At 35.0% G+C, this 13,557-nt stretch overlaps 1 protein-coding gene across 2 annotated transcripts in view; it reads left to right on the top strand.

The window, feature by feature from the left end:
* LOC118201354 (eukaryotic translation initiation factor 2 subunit gamma) overlaps window positions 1–13,557 on the top strand; it is an 83,244-nt gene that overhangs the window by 39,017 nt on the left and 30,670 nt on the right. For both annotated transcript variants that reach the window (XM_085808516.1, XM_085808515.1), the window contains one exon: window positions 12,282–12,376. In XM_085808516.1, coding sequence (XP_085664642.1) covers window positions 12,282–12,376 — 95 coding nt within the window. The remainder of the gene's footprint in view (window positions 1–12,281; window positions 12,377–13,557) is intronic.

Consider the following 13,557-nt stretch of genomic DNA (forward strand, 5'->3'; position numbering starts at 1 on the left):
CTCCATGAGGCTTTGAGTTTTGCCAGCTCATTGCATAATTCAAAAGGAATCGTCTGAAATTTCCGAAGTCCTTGTCCAGTAGTAAATGCAGTCTTTTCTCAGTCAACAGGGTGTATCTTTACCTGGCTAGAAGACTTCATTGCCTCTAAATCAACCTTTGAAAATCCCTTGCTTCCAGAAAAAGTGTCTAGAATGTCGTCAGTTCTAGGAAGAAGGTAGTAATCTTTCTTTGTGATCTTCACCCGGCAACAGTCAATGCAAAATCTATTGAACTATTTTTCTTTCTGACTGGCATGATGGGAGAGGTCGAAGAGCTTGATGAAGGCTCTATAATGTTTCTTTCTTGCATGGTTCTTTTGAAGTTTTCCTAATTCTTGGTTAGCAGTCGGTAGATGTCTTAGATATTGCTTGATTGGTGATACCGCATATAATTTTTATGCTGCACCAAACTCATTTTACCTACATCAAAAGATGAGCAGGAGAAAACATCCTAAAATTTTGAATAGTACATTCTGCAGCAGCTTTCTTCATCACTTAGTTCTGCATTTTGCAATAACTTCAGTGTGGGCTTTCTGAAAATACAGACTGGAGGACTGCTGGTTTTCGTTTAATGCAGGTCACGGGGGTACATGCTTGCAACCATTTTGCTTTTCCTAATGACATTGGCCTTATCACTTATGCTGGCAGCTCTCAGTTGGATGATGGTTCTCGATAGGTTGACAAGTGTCAAGGCTTCTACTATTCTTTTTGGGTTTCAAAGGGCCGTTTCAGACTGGAGTTCTGACCTAATGGAGTCAGATCCATGTGTTAACTAGCTCGACTATTCATGCAGCTCATATTTTGAACTCGCTGCACTATGGGGGAAAACTGGATTTGGAGATGGGTTGGCTAAGTCAGTTGTCTTCATTGGCTCAGATAAACCCCAGTCTGAACAGCCCTTTACAGTTCTTAGGATATTCTGTTATGCTGTACCAGCAATTTTTGTTTTCAGCTATGGATCCAGGAAGTGAAAATTCTGTTCTTGCTGGTACCGTGATATTGTCTTGAGTTTTGATTCAGTGCATGGATTTAACTCCTTCATCTTTAGTTCAGAACAGGTTTATGCACTCTGATGCAGAATGCAGATTATATTTCCTTAAAAAGTCTAATCTGAGTATGCATTGGTCTGTAACATTTCCCACATATGCTATGTGATGGGAGGTGGTGCTTCCAAATGTGATGTTAACATTTAACTGTCCATCGATGCTGTAGTCTGGAGGATATGTGGGGTGGCATCCAGATGAGCTTTACCTTCCAGTCATGGAGCCAGATCTTTCCAAATGATGGTAACATTTGTTGTTGTATCAGTGGTCATATTGCAAAGAATTGCATTCATATTTCTCTTGATAACGAGACCATTAGTATCACCAGTCATTTCAGAAACCTGAAGTACTTTAAAATGGTCTTCTCAGTGTCTGGCAACCTACTCTCTATAAGTTGGCCACTCATCTGTTTCCTGCCTCCTTGCAAGCGAGCAGTCTTAGTTTCCATGTCTTGAGGTGTTCTGCATTTACTTTGTAGATGGCCTTCACCAGCACATTTCGGTTATTAGGATCATTTGTTGCTACTCATATTCTGCTTTAGGGCATTTAAATGTCTGATTAACTTCTAGATGAGCAGTCACTCGATTCACTGGCTTCTGGACTCGAGCAGCTGTGACTGGGGGATGGTTTTTCATGGTGTATGGTTCATAATGGTTTCAGTTTCTCCAGCTTTATTTTCAACCTTGTTTATGGCTTACCAGCGGCCAAGCGATAACCTCGCTGAACACTGGTAGTTCGGTCCGAGGTTCGAATCCTGCGAACGGGCTGGCTGCATGGGTGTTTCTGTGGTTTTTCCCTATGTGCAAAGTGTATACGAGCCAGTTTTCCTTAAAAAGTCCTCCACAAAGGCATCCCTCCCTTAAGGCAGATAGCCCTTGAGTGCTTTGCCATAATCTAATAAACCAACCATCAACCTTGTTTATTCTGCCTTCCAATGCCTCACTTATTTTCTATTAAGGTAGTAATTTGTCTTTTAGTTTCCTCTTGACCTGCCTCAATTTGCTTGAACAACTTTCATTTTTTTTCAACGGAATCTTAGCCTGCTCTAGTGTCTTCTTTAGCAGACTTGATGGCTTTTTCCATCTTTTTTTTTTTTTTTTTTTTTTTTTTTGAAATTAGCAAAATCTGTCATCAGCTTGTTACTGCCTTCAGTCCCACATCTGACACCAAAATTTGTTTTGTATGTGCTAGTTCATAATGGAGTGAATGCTCGGAGAGCAGGTAAATTTTAATTTTACAGAAACATTTTACAGTTAGGTACCAGTTCAAACTACTAATTAATGTTAAACACAATACAGTACTAAGTGCATCCAAAGAGCGAAACTTGTACAATCTGTCAATACTCTGAAGTCAACTCTGAACTAAAAACTGAGAGCAGATGTTCTCTGCAGTCATACATAGTTATCACCTAGCTGCCAAGGCTTATCTAGTATATTCTATTTCTCAAAATTACTGGAAGACATCAAAGAGCTGGATGGTTAGTTACATCAAAGGGCTGGATGCATTATATGGGAATGAATTAGTTTTGCAGGGACCTCACAAAAGTGTTGTCAAGTTTTGCGATTTCCTGCCAAATTTGGCAGGCAATTTTTCTTCAAATGTGGCAACAAAAACTAGTCACCCAAACCATCACCAGCTTGGCGATATACTACCAGTTCAGCAAGATAGCCATTTACCATAGTTATAAGTAGACTTGTCCCTGTAATGTTATTTTTCTGGCAGAACTTCATTCACTTCAAAGTTTTCATTTTACATTATACAAATTTCATAACAACATTATTACATATCTGTGTATGCAGGTGTACATCCTTAAATTTAACACCCAGGGGGTGCCTGAGCAAATAAAGTTTGGAAATGCTTAATTTAGGAGACCCGCTGTGATGAAACAGTTACAGTACAAACTTCAGCATCTGGAATACTCGGGACTTTCACGATTCTGGGTTTTAGCTCATTTAAAATTTAATAAAATGAAATCAGGTACTTTGCATAAAATAAAAAAATTCTGAATCATTCTCGCCTGAAATAAAAATGACCTAACACTCAAATGGCGATTTTTTTTTTCTTTTTTCTGGATTTAAAACCATGCTACTGATATTCATTGTGCCATTGATTGATAACACTGGGGAGCAATTTGTAACTCAATTTATGTTGAGTTCGATTTTTAACTTGGCATACTGGATACTTGCATACTTGGATTTCAGAACTATAGTTATTTCACTTTTGCCATGTCAAGTTTTCTGTACGTGATGTGAATGTGACCATTCTCTGTGACACTGAGCGTGAGTCGTGGGAATTACTACTGCTGTCATGTAAACCATCCAATTAGTACCATGTAATGGTGCCTTAGGAGACCAAATTCAAATGTGAAGTCCGAGTTTTTGTTTGTGTACGAGGTTAGCAGTGTTTAGATTTAATTTATGTATGAACTGAAACCTTACCTTTGTCTGCCTGTGCTAGTTTGCATTGTGCTTTAACAGCTGTGATTTGTTTTGTTATATGTATGTCAGTTTTACCATTCCCAGTCAAAGGACAAACATCAGTACATTTCTCAGGCAAGCCTGTTTTGCCTATTTTAAAGTAAAAATATATGCTCAAGACAAATCATGGCCTCCTCATAAAGTGTGCAAGCAGTATGTTTGAGTTTGTGGATGTGGATGAAGTGAACACGATCTGAATTTCCATTTTGTATATGTATGATTTGGCAAGAAACCAAAGATCTCTCAAATGATTTTTACTTTTGTATAGAGAAAACATCACGATATGAAAAGAAAAACAAATGTAAAATACAGTATCCTAGTTAACCATAAACTATACAGCTAGTGCCAGTTTCAAAGCAATACCCTTTTTGAAAACACAGGAATATGATTCTGGTGAATGTCAAATTGGCCATAACGGTTTAACCATAATGATTTGGCACCAAAAAGCCATAATGATTTGAGACTATCCGAAAAAGCTTCAGAGCTGTTCAGCGTCAAGACTGCACGAGAAAAATTGTGTTTGAGGGTTTACTAAGATATAAAGATGTTCTGTTGCTCTTGGCTCTAGTCTGGACAGAGATTTGGTATCTGACGAAGATTAGGGAAGGATTCCCCCACACCCTCAGTGGTTCCTGTTTGTAACTACACTGGGAAATGTCTGCTAAACCAATTTTATTGAAGCACTACAAAACTGTAGATTTCTTTTGTCAGCCACAGACAGTTCATTCTGGATCTGAAGAATTATCTTTTGCCTGTTTGAGTATTATAAGCAGAGGTGAATTTAATAAATGATGATTTTTCTATTGGGTATTGTATATTTGTTTTAGATTGTGGAAATTTGAACATAATAAGTGGCTGGATTTGTTAACTAATGAAATTGATAAGCCTGAGTATTGTATATGCAATGTGAGAAAGAGATAAGATGTTTTGCTTTTGCAATAGAAGTAATGGCTTTTACTTTAAATTCTTCAAGTTCAAAAGAGATTTTGCATTATTTTTCTGTGATGATTTTTTTTGATAGGTTATATGACATTAAAAAAAATCTGTTATTATAAGCAGTCATGTCCCTTGCTTTACAATATGTGATTAAATGATTGGTTGAAAGTGTGAGGCAGACAGTTTTAGAATTATTTTCAAGTATTAAATTCAGATATCTTAAAATATGCTGCCAAAAAATCTTAAGTAAATTATTAAACATTGTGGAGATAAAATAAATGTTTCTACAGTCAAAAGTCGTTAATCCGGACTCGTCGGGACTTCGATGATTCCGGATTATTGATTTTTCCAGATTATAGATCATCAGTTAAAATCTCGTAAGATTGCATGCAGAAATTCTAAAATTAAAAATATGAAACCCTAATTTATGAAATAAAGAACAATTATGATCTAAAGGGTATCAAAATTTACAAAAAAAAAAAAAAAAAAAAAAAAAGCTTAATATTTGTTTACTTTATTAAACATTTCTTTCAATGGTCGTTTTATGTGATAATACTTTCTCTTTAATTCTATAAACAGACATAATTTCTTGTTCAGTTACAAAGTTCCGCTGTTCAAGTCCCGTTAATTGCTATGCCGAGAATACCGACTAACTTGTTAATCGAAATTTTTTCGTTTTCACTAACCTCTCTGTCACATTCTTCATGTCTTTATCCATTTTTTTCAGCAATTCCACTTTTTGTTTGTTGGACATCGAAACACACTTTCGTTTTGTACGATCCTTTGGGAGCTCCAGAATCGGAAATTCTATTTGACATAATCGAAAGTTCAAGTTTACTTTTATAGTATTGATCTTACAGTCTGCAAAAAATAATAAGCCGGATCCAATTCAAAAATTAAGGAACAATGCAATCATCAACATTAACTGAAATCGATAATTAGATAATTTTAGCTTATACCGTCCGTTATACATAAAACGTACACGCGAAAAGGTATTCTTCGCTTGCGCACACTCACATGCGCAGTCGTAAAAGGTCTTACGTGCACGCGTAAACGTGTTGGAAAATATAGCTTATTTTAAACCTTTTACTGCATCATCTCTCCTTGAAATGTTTATTTAGTTTAGTTCTTATTTTAATGTAATATAGTAGTTACTTCTACTTTTTCTTGCTGCCACTGTTTGCATTGAGAACAGACTGTTTCAACCTAATTGAGATGCAAAAATGAAACTTGGTGTTACGTCATCAGAAAAGCCGATTCGTGCCGATAGCTGATTGGTTGCCATGAGTTGACGTCATTCCTACTTCTGCTATAAGTGACTGCTGTGGGCGGCATCCGTGTTCTTCAATGAAGGCGGCAATTAAAACATGTGAGCGGCAATTCCTAGTGCAAATGGAGTTAGGCCGGTTTTAAGTGTTTTCAAGAACTTGATTTAAATTTCAGGTGTTTTTCTCGGCCATTGATTATGGACTTACTGAATGTGTAGCCAGCTTCATTTTTAGGCCGCATAATTACTGTTTAGGACATTTTGTTTGTATAGAATGCCAGTGTTTTGGAGACCAGGTAAAAATATTATTTGATGAATGATGGTTATATTATATTTTTCCTAAGACTCTGATATTGTTGAAATTTATTTTGTGTGTTTTTATTCTTTATTATATTGTTAATAAATTGGTTAAGTTCAAAATCTTTTATTGTCTTCAATGTCTGCACAACATATCTCAGGGAGCTTTTATTGCTACTACTGCTAAATGTTTAATTTCTTTAAACTTTGCATTAGCATCATTTTGGTTATGGGCCACCAGCCCCTGAGTTATTTTTAGTGCAGACTTTTGAAGTTTAAAGTTAAATTGGGGTGCGGTTTTTGTTAAAATTCAAATATGGCTACTGTTAGTGTCATGCATAATATTGCTAAACTTGAGGCATGTAATTACTTTACATGGCCCAAAGATATGAAATTTGTTTTAAATGAAAAAAATGCATGGCTTTTGGTTAAAGGTATTGAAAAATGTCCTGATTTAAATGATGTTAAGGGTATTACAAAAGAAATTATAGCCGACTATCAAAATAGAAGTCGATTGGCATTATCGTTAATTTATATGAATGTAAGCCCTGAATATAGAAACTTGATATGTGAAATTGATGACACGGTAGTGGCATGGAATACGCTTGCCAAATACTTCCAGCCAGATTATCGGTCAAGACATATGTCCCTGTTTTCAGAGTTCTTAAATTGTAAAATTAAGCCAAATGAAAGTATTAGTTTCTTTTCTTCTAGATTAAAATGCGTAACTGAACAGTTAGCTGATATTAATCAGACTGTAAAAGACGTATATATATGTTTCCAGTTTCTTAGGTTCCTTCCAGATAAATTTGATCAAGTAGTTCAGAATGTTTTGAGGTGGCCAGATGAAAAGTTCATATTTAAAAATGTTGAACTTGAAATACTAGCAGAGGAAACGCGTCTTAACTTAAGAGAGATAGATAGGGAAAATTCTAATAAGACTATGGAAGTTCAAAGTACTAACTGTGAACCCAAATTTAAGCAGATTAAAGGGCTCAAGTGTTATAAATGTAGCCGTTCAGGTCATATTCAAAAATACTGTAGAATGAAAGGTAAATTTTCCAGATCACCCTCACCTGCTTCTTCTGTTTCCTCAGATGTATCTAGTAGTAATAAAGCATCTCCTAAGTGTAAGAACAAATCCATGTTGAGTAAAGGTAAAAATAATTACCATTCTCAGTCTCATTTTATAGCTCAAGCTAATGTTAACAATTTGGAAGAAAATGATGATAGTTGGATTTTTGATACAGCTGCATCTCATCATTTTTGTAAAAGTCGTGAATTGTTTGATACTTTTTCTCCTGTGAAAAATGAGAATATGCTAGTAGCTATTGATGGGGTAACTTTTCCAATTCATGGGAAGGGTACTGTTAAAATGAAATTTGGGGATACGGTTATTTTGCTTAAAGATGTGTTATATTCATCTGAACTGAGACGAAATTTAATATCTGGACCTAGGGTGGATATCAATGGAGCAAGATTTTATGGTAAAAATGGGCAAATTAAAGTTACTGATGATGAAAGTGAAACTTTGTACAAGGCTAAGTTGATAGGAAGTAGCTATCATGTATTCCCGAAAATAGTCAAAAAGGGGGGCAAATCTGTAAAATTTGAGGCATCCGCAGTTCAGCATAACAATAATGAATTATGGCATGGTCGGTTTGGTCATATAAATTATGGTGCTATTGTCAGGACTAGTAAGAGACATTCAGTTTGAGGTCTTCCTGTGTTAAAGCACTCACCTAATTTGTTTTGTGAACATTGTCAAATCAATAAGCAAAGACAAATCTCCTGTAGACCCTTAGAAGGTATTCAAGTAAAGAGACTGCTTGAAAGGGTTTTTTCTGATGTATGGGGACCTATTAACATTCCAGGTAGGAATGGTGAACGTTATTTCGTTTCCTTTATTGACGAATATTCTCGTTATGTGGTAGTAAAGTCAGGTGTTTGAAGTATTTGAAAGGCATATAGCACGTGCGGAAAGATCTTTGAACCTTAGGTTGAGATACTTTAGGACTGACAATGGGCGAGAATATGATAATGATCAATTCAGGTCATATTGTAATAAAAATGGTGTAAAGCACGAATTTACAGATGTATACACTCCAGAACAGAATGGAGTTTGTGAGAGATTTAATCAGACAGCTCGCAACAATGTACGTGCAATCTTACAGGATAGTGGAATGAGTTCCGAATTTTGGTCAAATGCAGTAATGTATTTTGCATATTCATTTAATAGAATTTGTCATAAGGGCCAAGATAGAACCCCATTCGAATTATACACTAAGCGGAAACCATCAGTACGTCATCTTAAGGCATTTGGAACGATTGCCTATGTGGGAATTCCAAAGACTAAAAGAAATTCTAAACTTGATCCAAAGGCAACGAAGTGCCGATTGATTGGGTACAGTGTACGAACAAAAGGGTACAAGATTTGGTTGGAAAATGAGCAAAAGGTAGTAGAAACCCTAAACGCTACTTTTAAAGAGTCAATTGGAATGCAGAAAAGTGGCAGTGGAGCTGTACTGGGCACCCTTCCTGATTTGGAATCTGAAGAAAGGGTAGAGTTCCAATCTACTGATACTCCAGTTGGTTGTTTTCCTGAAATAGAGGAAAGAACCGATACCAATGTACCTTCTTCTACAATTGACACTGATACTCAATCTACATTGAGACTAGTAACTTGGCTTCGTAAACCTGTTCCAAGGCCAGACGGCACTCGTACGGATGTGTATTATTTTGAGAGGGGGTGTAATCAAAGACTACAATCGCCAAATGATGTAGAAAGGTATTGCACTGAACATAATATTCAGTATGATCCTACCTTGTTTGATTTCAAGGGAAGCAATACTTATAGTGGTGAAATTGACCTAACTGGCACTCCTTCAACGTCATATACCCGAGATAGCTGACTAGAGGTTTCAATTCCAAACATTTATAACCGGGCAATGCAATCCACAGAAAAGCTTAAATGGATAGAGGCAGTGGAAGAGGAAATGGCCAACATGCGAAAGCATAAGGTATGGCATCTTGTTCCACTTCCTAAAGACAAGACTCCACTAGGTTGCAGGTGGATTTTCAACATTAAACGTGACGAATTTGGAAACATTGTTCGTTTTAAAGCTCGTTTAGTGGCTCAGGGTTATCGGCAAATTAAATACGATACCTACGATGAAACCTACTCGCCTGTAGTCAACTTTTCAGTAATAAGACTCTTTTTCTCCCTTTTAGTTGCACACCTTGGATGGGGAAATATACAATGCAACTTAAAAAGTGCCTATCTCTACCCTCCTTTATCAGAGGAAATTTATATGTCCCAACCTCAGGGTTTTGTAGAGCGAGATAAAGAAACTTTTGTATGTCGTTTAGATAGAGCCTTGTATGGTTTGCATCAGAGTGGGCGATTATGGTACTACGAGTTTGATAGAACATTATGTAACCTTGGGTTTATCAAGTTTGAGTGGTGTAATTGTGTCTATCGTTTTAAAGATTTTGTCATTCTGTTTATGTTGTTGGTATAGTAGTGTTTGGGAAAAGTGAAGTTCAGGCCAAAAGGATATTAAAAGTCCTGAGTTCACATTTCGATTTGAAAATTTTGGGTAAAGCAAGAAAGCTTCTGGGTTTGGAATTTGAATATGAGAACAATAGTGTTTTAATTCATCAGCAATTATATATAGAAGACATAGTTGATCGATTTAAGTCTTTTAAAATACAAATTACTTCCCTTCCAATAGTTAAAGGTGTGAAATACTCAAAGTCCCAGTACACAAGAAGAAACGACTGAAATGTTGAATTATCCTTATAGAAATGTTTTGGGATGTCTCTCGTTTCTTTGCAATCGTACTCGTCCGGATATAGCTTATGCTGTTAATATATTTTCTCAGTTCCAAAGCAATCCTGGTAAGTTTCACTGGGAAGGATTACTTAAACTTTTAGGGTACGTTTCCAATACCAGACAGTACAAACTTAAACTGGTATGCAAGGAACTGAAGCTCAATATATATTCAGATTCGGATTTTGCTTCAAGCAGGGATGATATGGTGTCTATTGGTGGACGAATAGCTTTGTTAGGAGAATCACCTGTATCTTGGCGTACATTTAAAGAAAGGGGAGAGTTTGTCTACTATGGAAGCTGAATTTATCTCCATGACTGAATCAGCAAAAGAATTAGTTTGGTTTAAAAATATTTTGGATGAATGCATTCAGTTTAAAATTGCAAGTAACTATGTTTCAAAACCAATATTGTTTGCTGATAACATGGCTGCTATATATTTTACAAAATCACCCATTGAAAACTCAAGGACAAAAAATATAGATGTGAAACTATTTTTCGTTCGTGATTTATTGAACAGGGAAATTTTTGATTTAAAATATGTTCCAAGTAAAGATAATCTGGCTGATCCCATGACAAAACCGCTGACTAAGCATAACCTGATAAGATTTTGTGGAACAATTTTCTTGTGAAATTTGTTTTTCTGTGTATTTAAATTAAGAATTTTGTTTATTTGAAACTAATATGTTATAAGTCATATTATGATGGATATTAGGTAAATGTAAAACTGTATAGTGTAGAATGTTGTATGAGTGACCAGGGCCCTGGGTAAATGTATTGAGTGTATGATCATACATATGTTTTTGTATTGTTTTGCAACATGTTGGACTTTTACTTATGGTAAATTTATGAATAATGGGATAAGATGTTCCCAAAGGAAAATTTTCTTAAAAATTTTTGAATTGAATGAAACTGTGATATGTATTTATTCCTTGTTTTGAATTTTGTAAAGATACTGGCATTCAGTTTTTATTTCAGGTTGGAGATGATGATGTGGGGGGCATTTGTTGGAAAATATAGCTTATTTTAAACCTTTTACTGCATCATCTCTCCTTGAAATGTTTATTTAGTTTAGTTCTTATTTTAATGTAATATAGTAGTTACTTCTACTTCTTTTTCTTGCTGCCACTGTTTGCATTGAGAACGGACTGTTTCAACCTAATTGAGATGCAAAAACGAAACTTGATGTTACGTCATCAGAAAAGCCGATTCGTGCCGATAGCGGATTGGTTGCCGTGAGTTGACGTCATTCCTACTTCTGCTATAAGTATCTCGCATCGCTCTGGCTCAACCCTTCTAGTTCTCCTCCTTCTAGTTCCTGCTTTCCCTGCACTTGAGTGAGTGGTTTCCAGCCCCTTCAGAAGGATGCATGTATTCCGGTGATTAAAGTGCCTTGGTTCCGGTTTGCGAGATGGCTGTTCCTGGAAAAAGTTCCTTGGTTCATATCCATAAGATGATTGTTCCAGAATAAAGTTCCTTGGTTCTAGAGGCTACCATATGAGTGACTGCTGTGGGCGGCATCCATGTTCTTCAATGAAGGCGGCAATTAAATCACGTGAGCGGCGATTCCTCGTGCAAACGGAGTTAGGCCGGTTTTAAGTGTTTTCAAGAACTTGATTTAAATTTCAGGTGTTTTTCTCGGCCATTGATTATGGACTTATTGAATGTGTAGCCAGCTTCATTTTTAGGCCGCATAATTACTGTTTAGGACATTTTGTTTGTATAGAATGCCAGTGTTTTGGAGACCAGGTAAAAATATTATTTGATGAATGATGGTTATATTATATTTTTCCTAAGACTCTGATATTGTTGAAATTTATTTTGTGTGTTTTTATTCTTTATTATATTGTTTATAAATTGGTTAAGTTCAAAATCTTTTATTGTCTTCAATGTCTGCACAACATATCTCAGGGAGCTTTTATTGCTACTACTGCTAAATGTTTAATTTCTTTAAACTTTAAACTTTGCTTTAGCATCAAAACGCCTATGCGCATGTGTCAGCGCGGCGCATGCGCAGAAAGTTTTTAGCTTTGAGGTCCGGATTATAGATCATTCCGAATTATGGGTGTCCGAATTAACAACTTTTGACTGTATTATTAATTACTTAAATCTACATTAATATTTAATATATATATAATATTTAAAGTTATTTATTAATGCACTTTTTTCAGTTTTATTTTCTAACTGTCCTTAGATATTATTTTTGTGCAATATTTAATGAAGGTTGCAAACTTTTATCTATACTTGACTGTAAGGTTACAGGAAATTTTTATCTATACTTGAGTGCAAATTTATATTGTGCATTTAAACTTCCCAGTGTCCCAGCTGCTGGTATTTTAATTACTTCAGTTCTTATTTCTGTTATTGAACTTTGCTATATTTCTTTCTAGGCATGTGTCTTTTGTTGATTGTCCTGGCCATGATATCCTTATGGCTACTATGCTAAATGGAGCGGCAGTTATGGATGCTGCACTTCTATTAATTGGTTGGTATTTTATAATATTGTGCTATTCTTCAGATTGCTAATCAACGTTAATATGTTTATATTGCCAGGAAAATGTAATTCCTCCTTTGAGGTTACTTTTGCTATTTTATGTAGAATGAAACATTAAGTATTAAGTATTAAAGCTTGCAGAATTCATATACATTTGTATATATCTTAATTTATCATATTGTGTAATTCAGTATAGAGATCAATAGATGATTTGAGTTACCAACTTATTGGATTTTTATGTTGGTGGTAATGAGTGGTACTTCAAAATAGTAAATATTCTGAAATAGAGTTTTATATTGAATTCAAAATTCTAATGGAGCAAGTGGCAAGTCAAATTCTGGATGTTATACAATTCCATTAAAAAGTTTTGATTAAAGTTTAAAACACCAAAACTTTATAATTTTGTGACTGGAATCTTTTCCTAAAATAAGAGCCTGTTTATGTAATTTGTCATACAAATGTGTGTCTTTTTCATAAACATTCACCCAGTCTCGCTCTGATGGAGTGCTTTTATAAGATACATAAAACACTTAAGTGTACCTTAATACTATTTTCTTATTGTTTGTGTTTATTGTTTTGATTAAAGGTTGAGATGTCTCAGTTGGGGAAGCCAGTACATCTTCTTGGAGGATGAGCTGTCCATTATAGTTTTATTACCAGTCATATTTTGGTTTAGTCAGTTTATGTTGCTGGTTATGCCAGTTTGGCAGTATGGTCTTATTTTCTTATGTTACTGTAATACTATTTCAGTTGTGTTATTTCAGTTGTGTAATATAGACTGGTTTGCTTTTACATTCATTTACATTTCATTCACAACCCATAGTGTCGTTCATGTGTTAATGTGCTGATAGATTTTTGACATTTCATAACAGATTTGTGTTTATTTTATGGTAATAAATGATAAAATGAAGTGATATCTGATATATGTTATTTTTTTATGACAAGCCTTTCTAATGTTAGCATTCTGCATCATTTGCTGTTACTTTTTTTTTTTTTAATTTTGTAGTTAATCTCTGAACATTTCTAGTATGTGTATAAATCTGGAACAAAATCTAAAGCAAAACCATGCAATTAAAAATCTGAATAGGATTAAGAAATGCATACCAAATATAATTTGTTAACTGTATAGTTTTAATGTTTACTTATAAAGAATAATTCTAAAGAGAACTTTT

Source organism: Stegodyphus dumicola, chromosome X1, assembly GCF_044657685.1.
Source record: "Stegodyphus dumicola isolate Sdum_Otavi_A_Nest chromosome X1, ASM4465768v1".
NCBI classification, from domain to species: Eukaryota; Metazoa; Arthropoda; class Arachnida; order Araneae; family Eresidae; genus Stegodyphus; species Stegodyphus dumicola.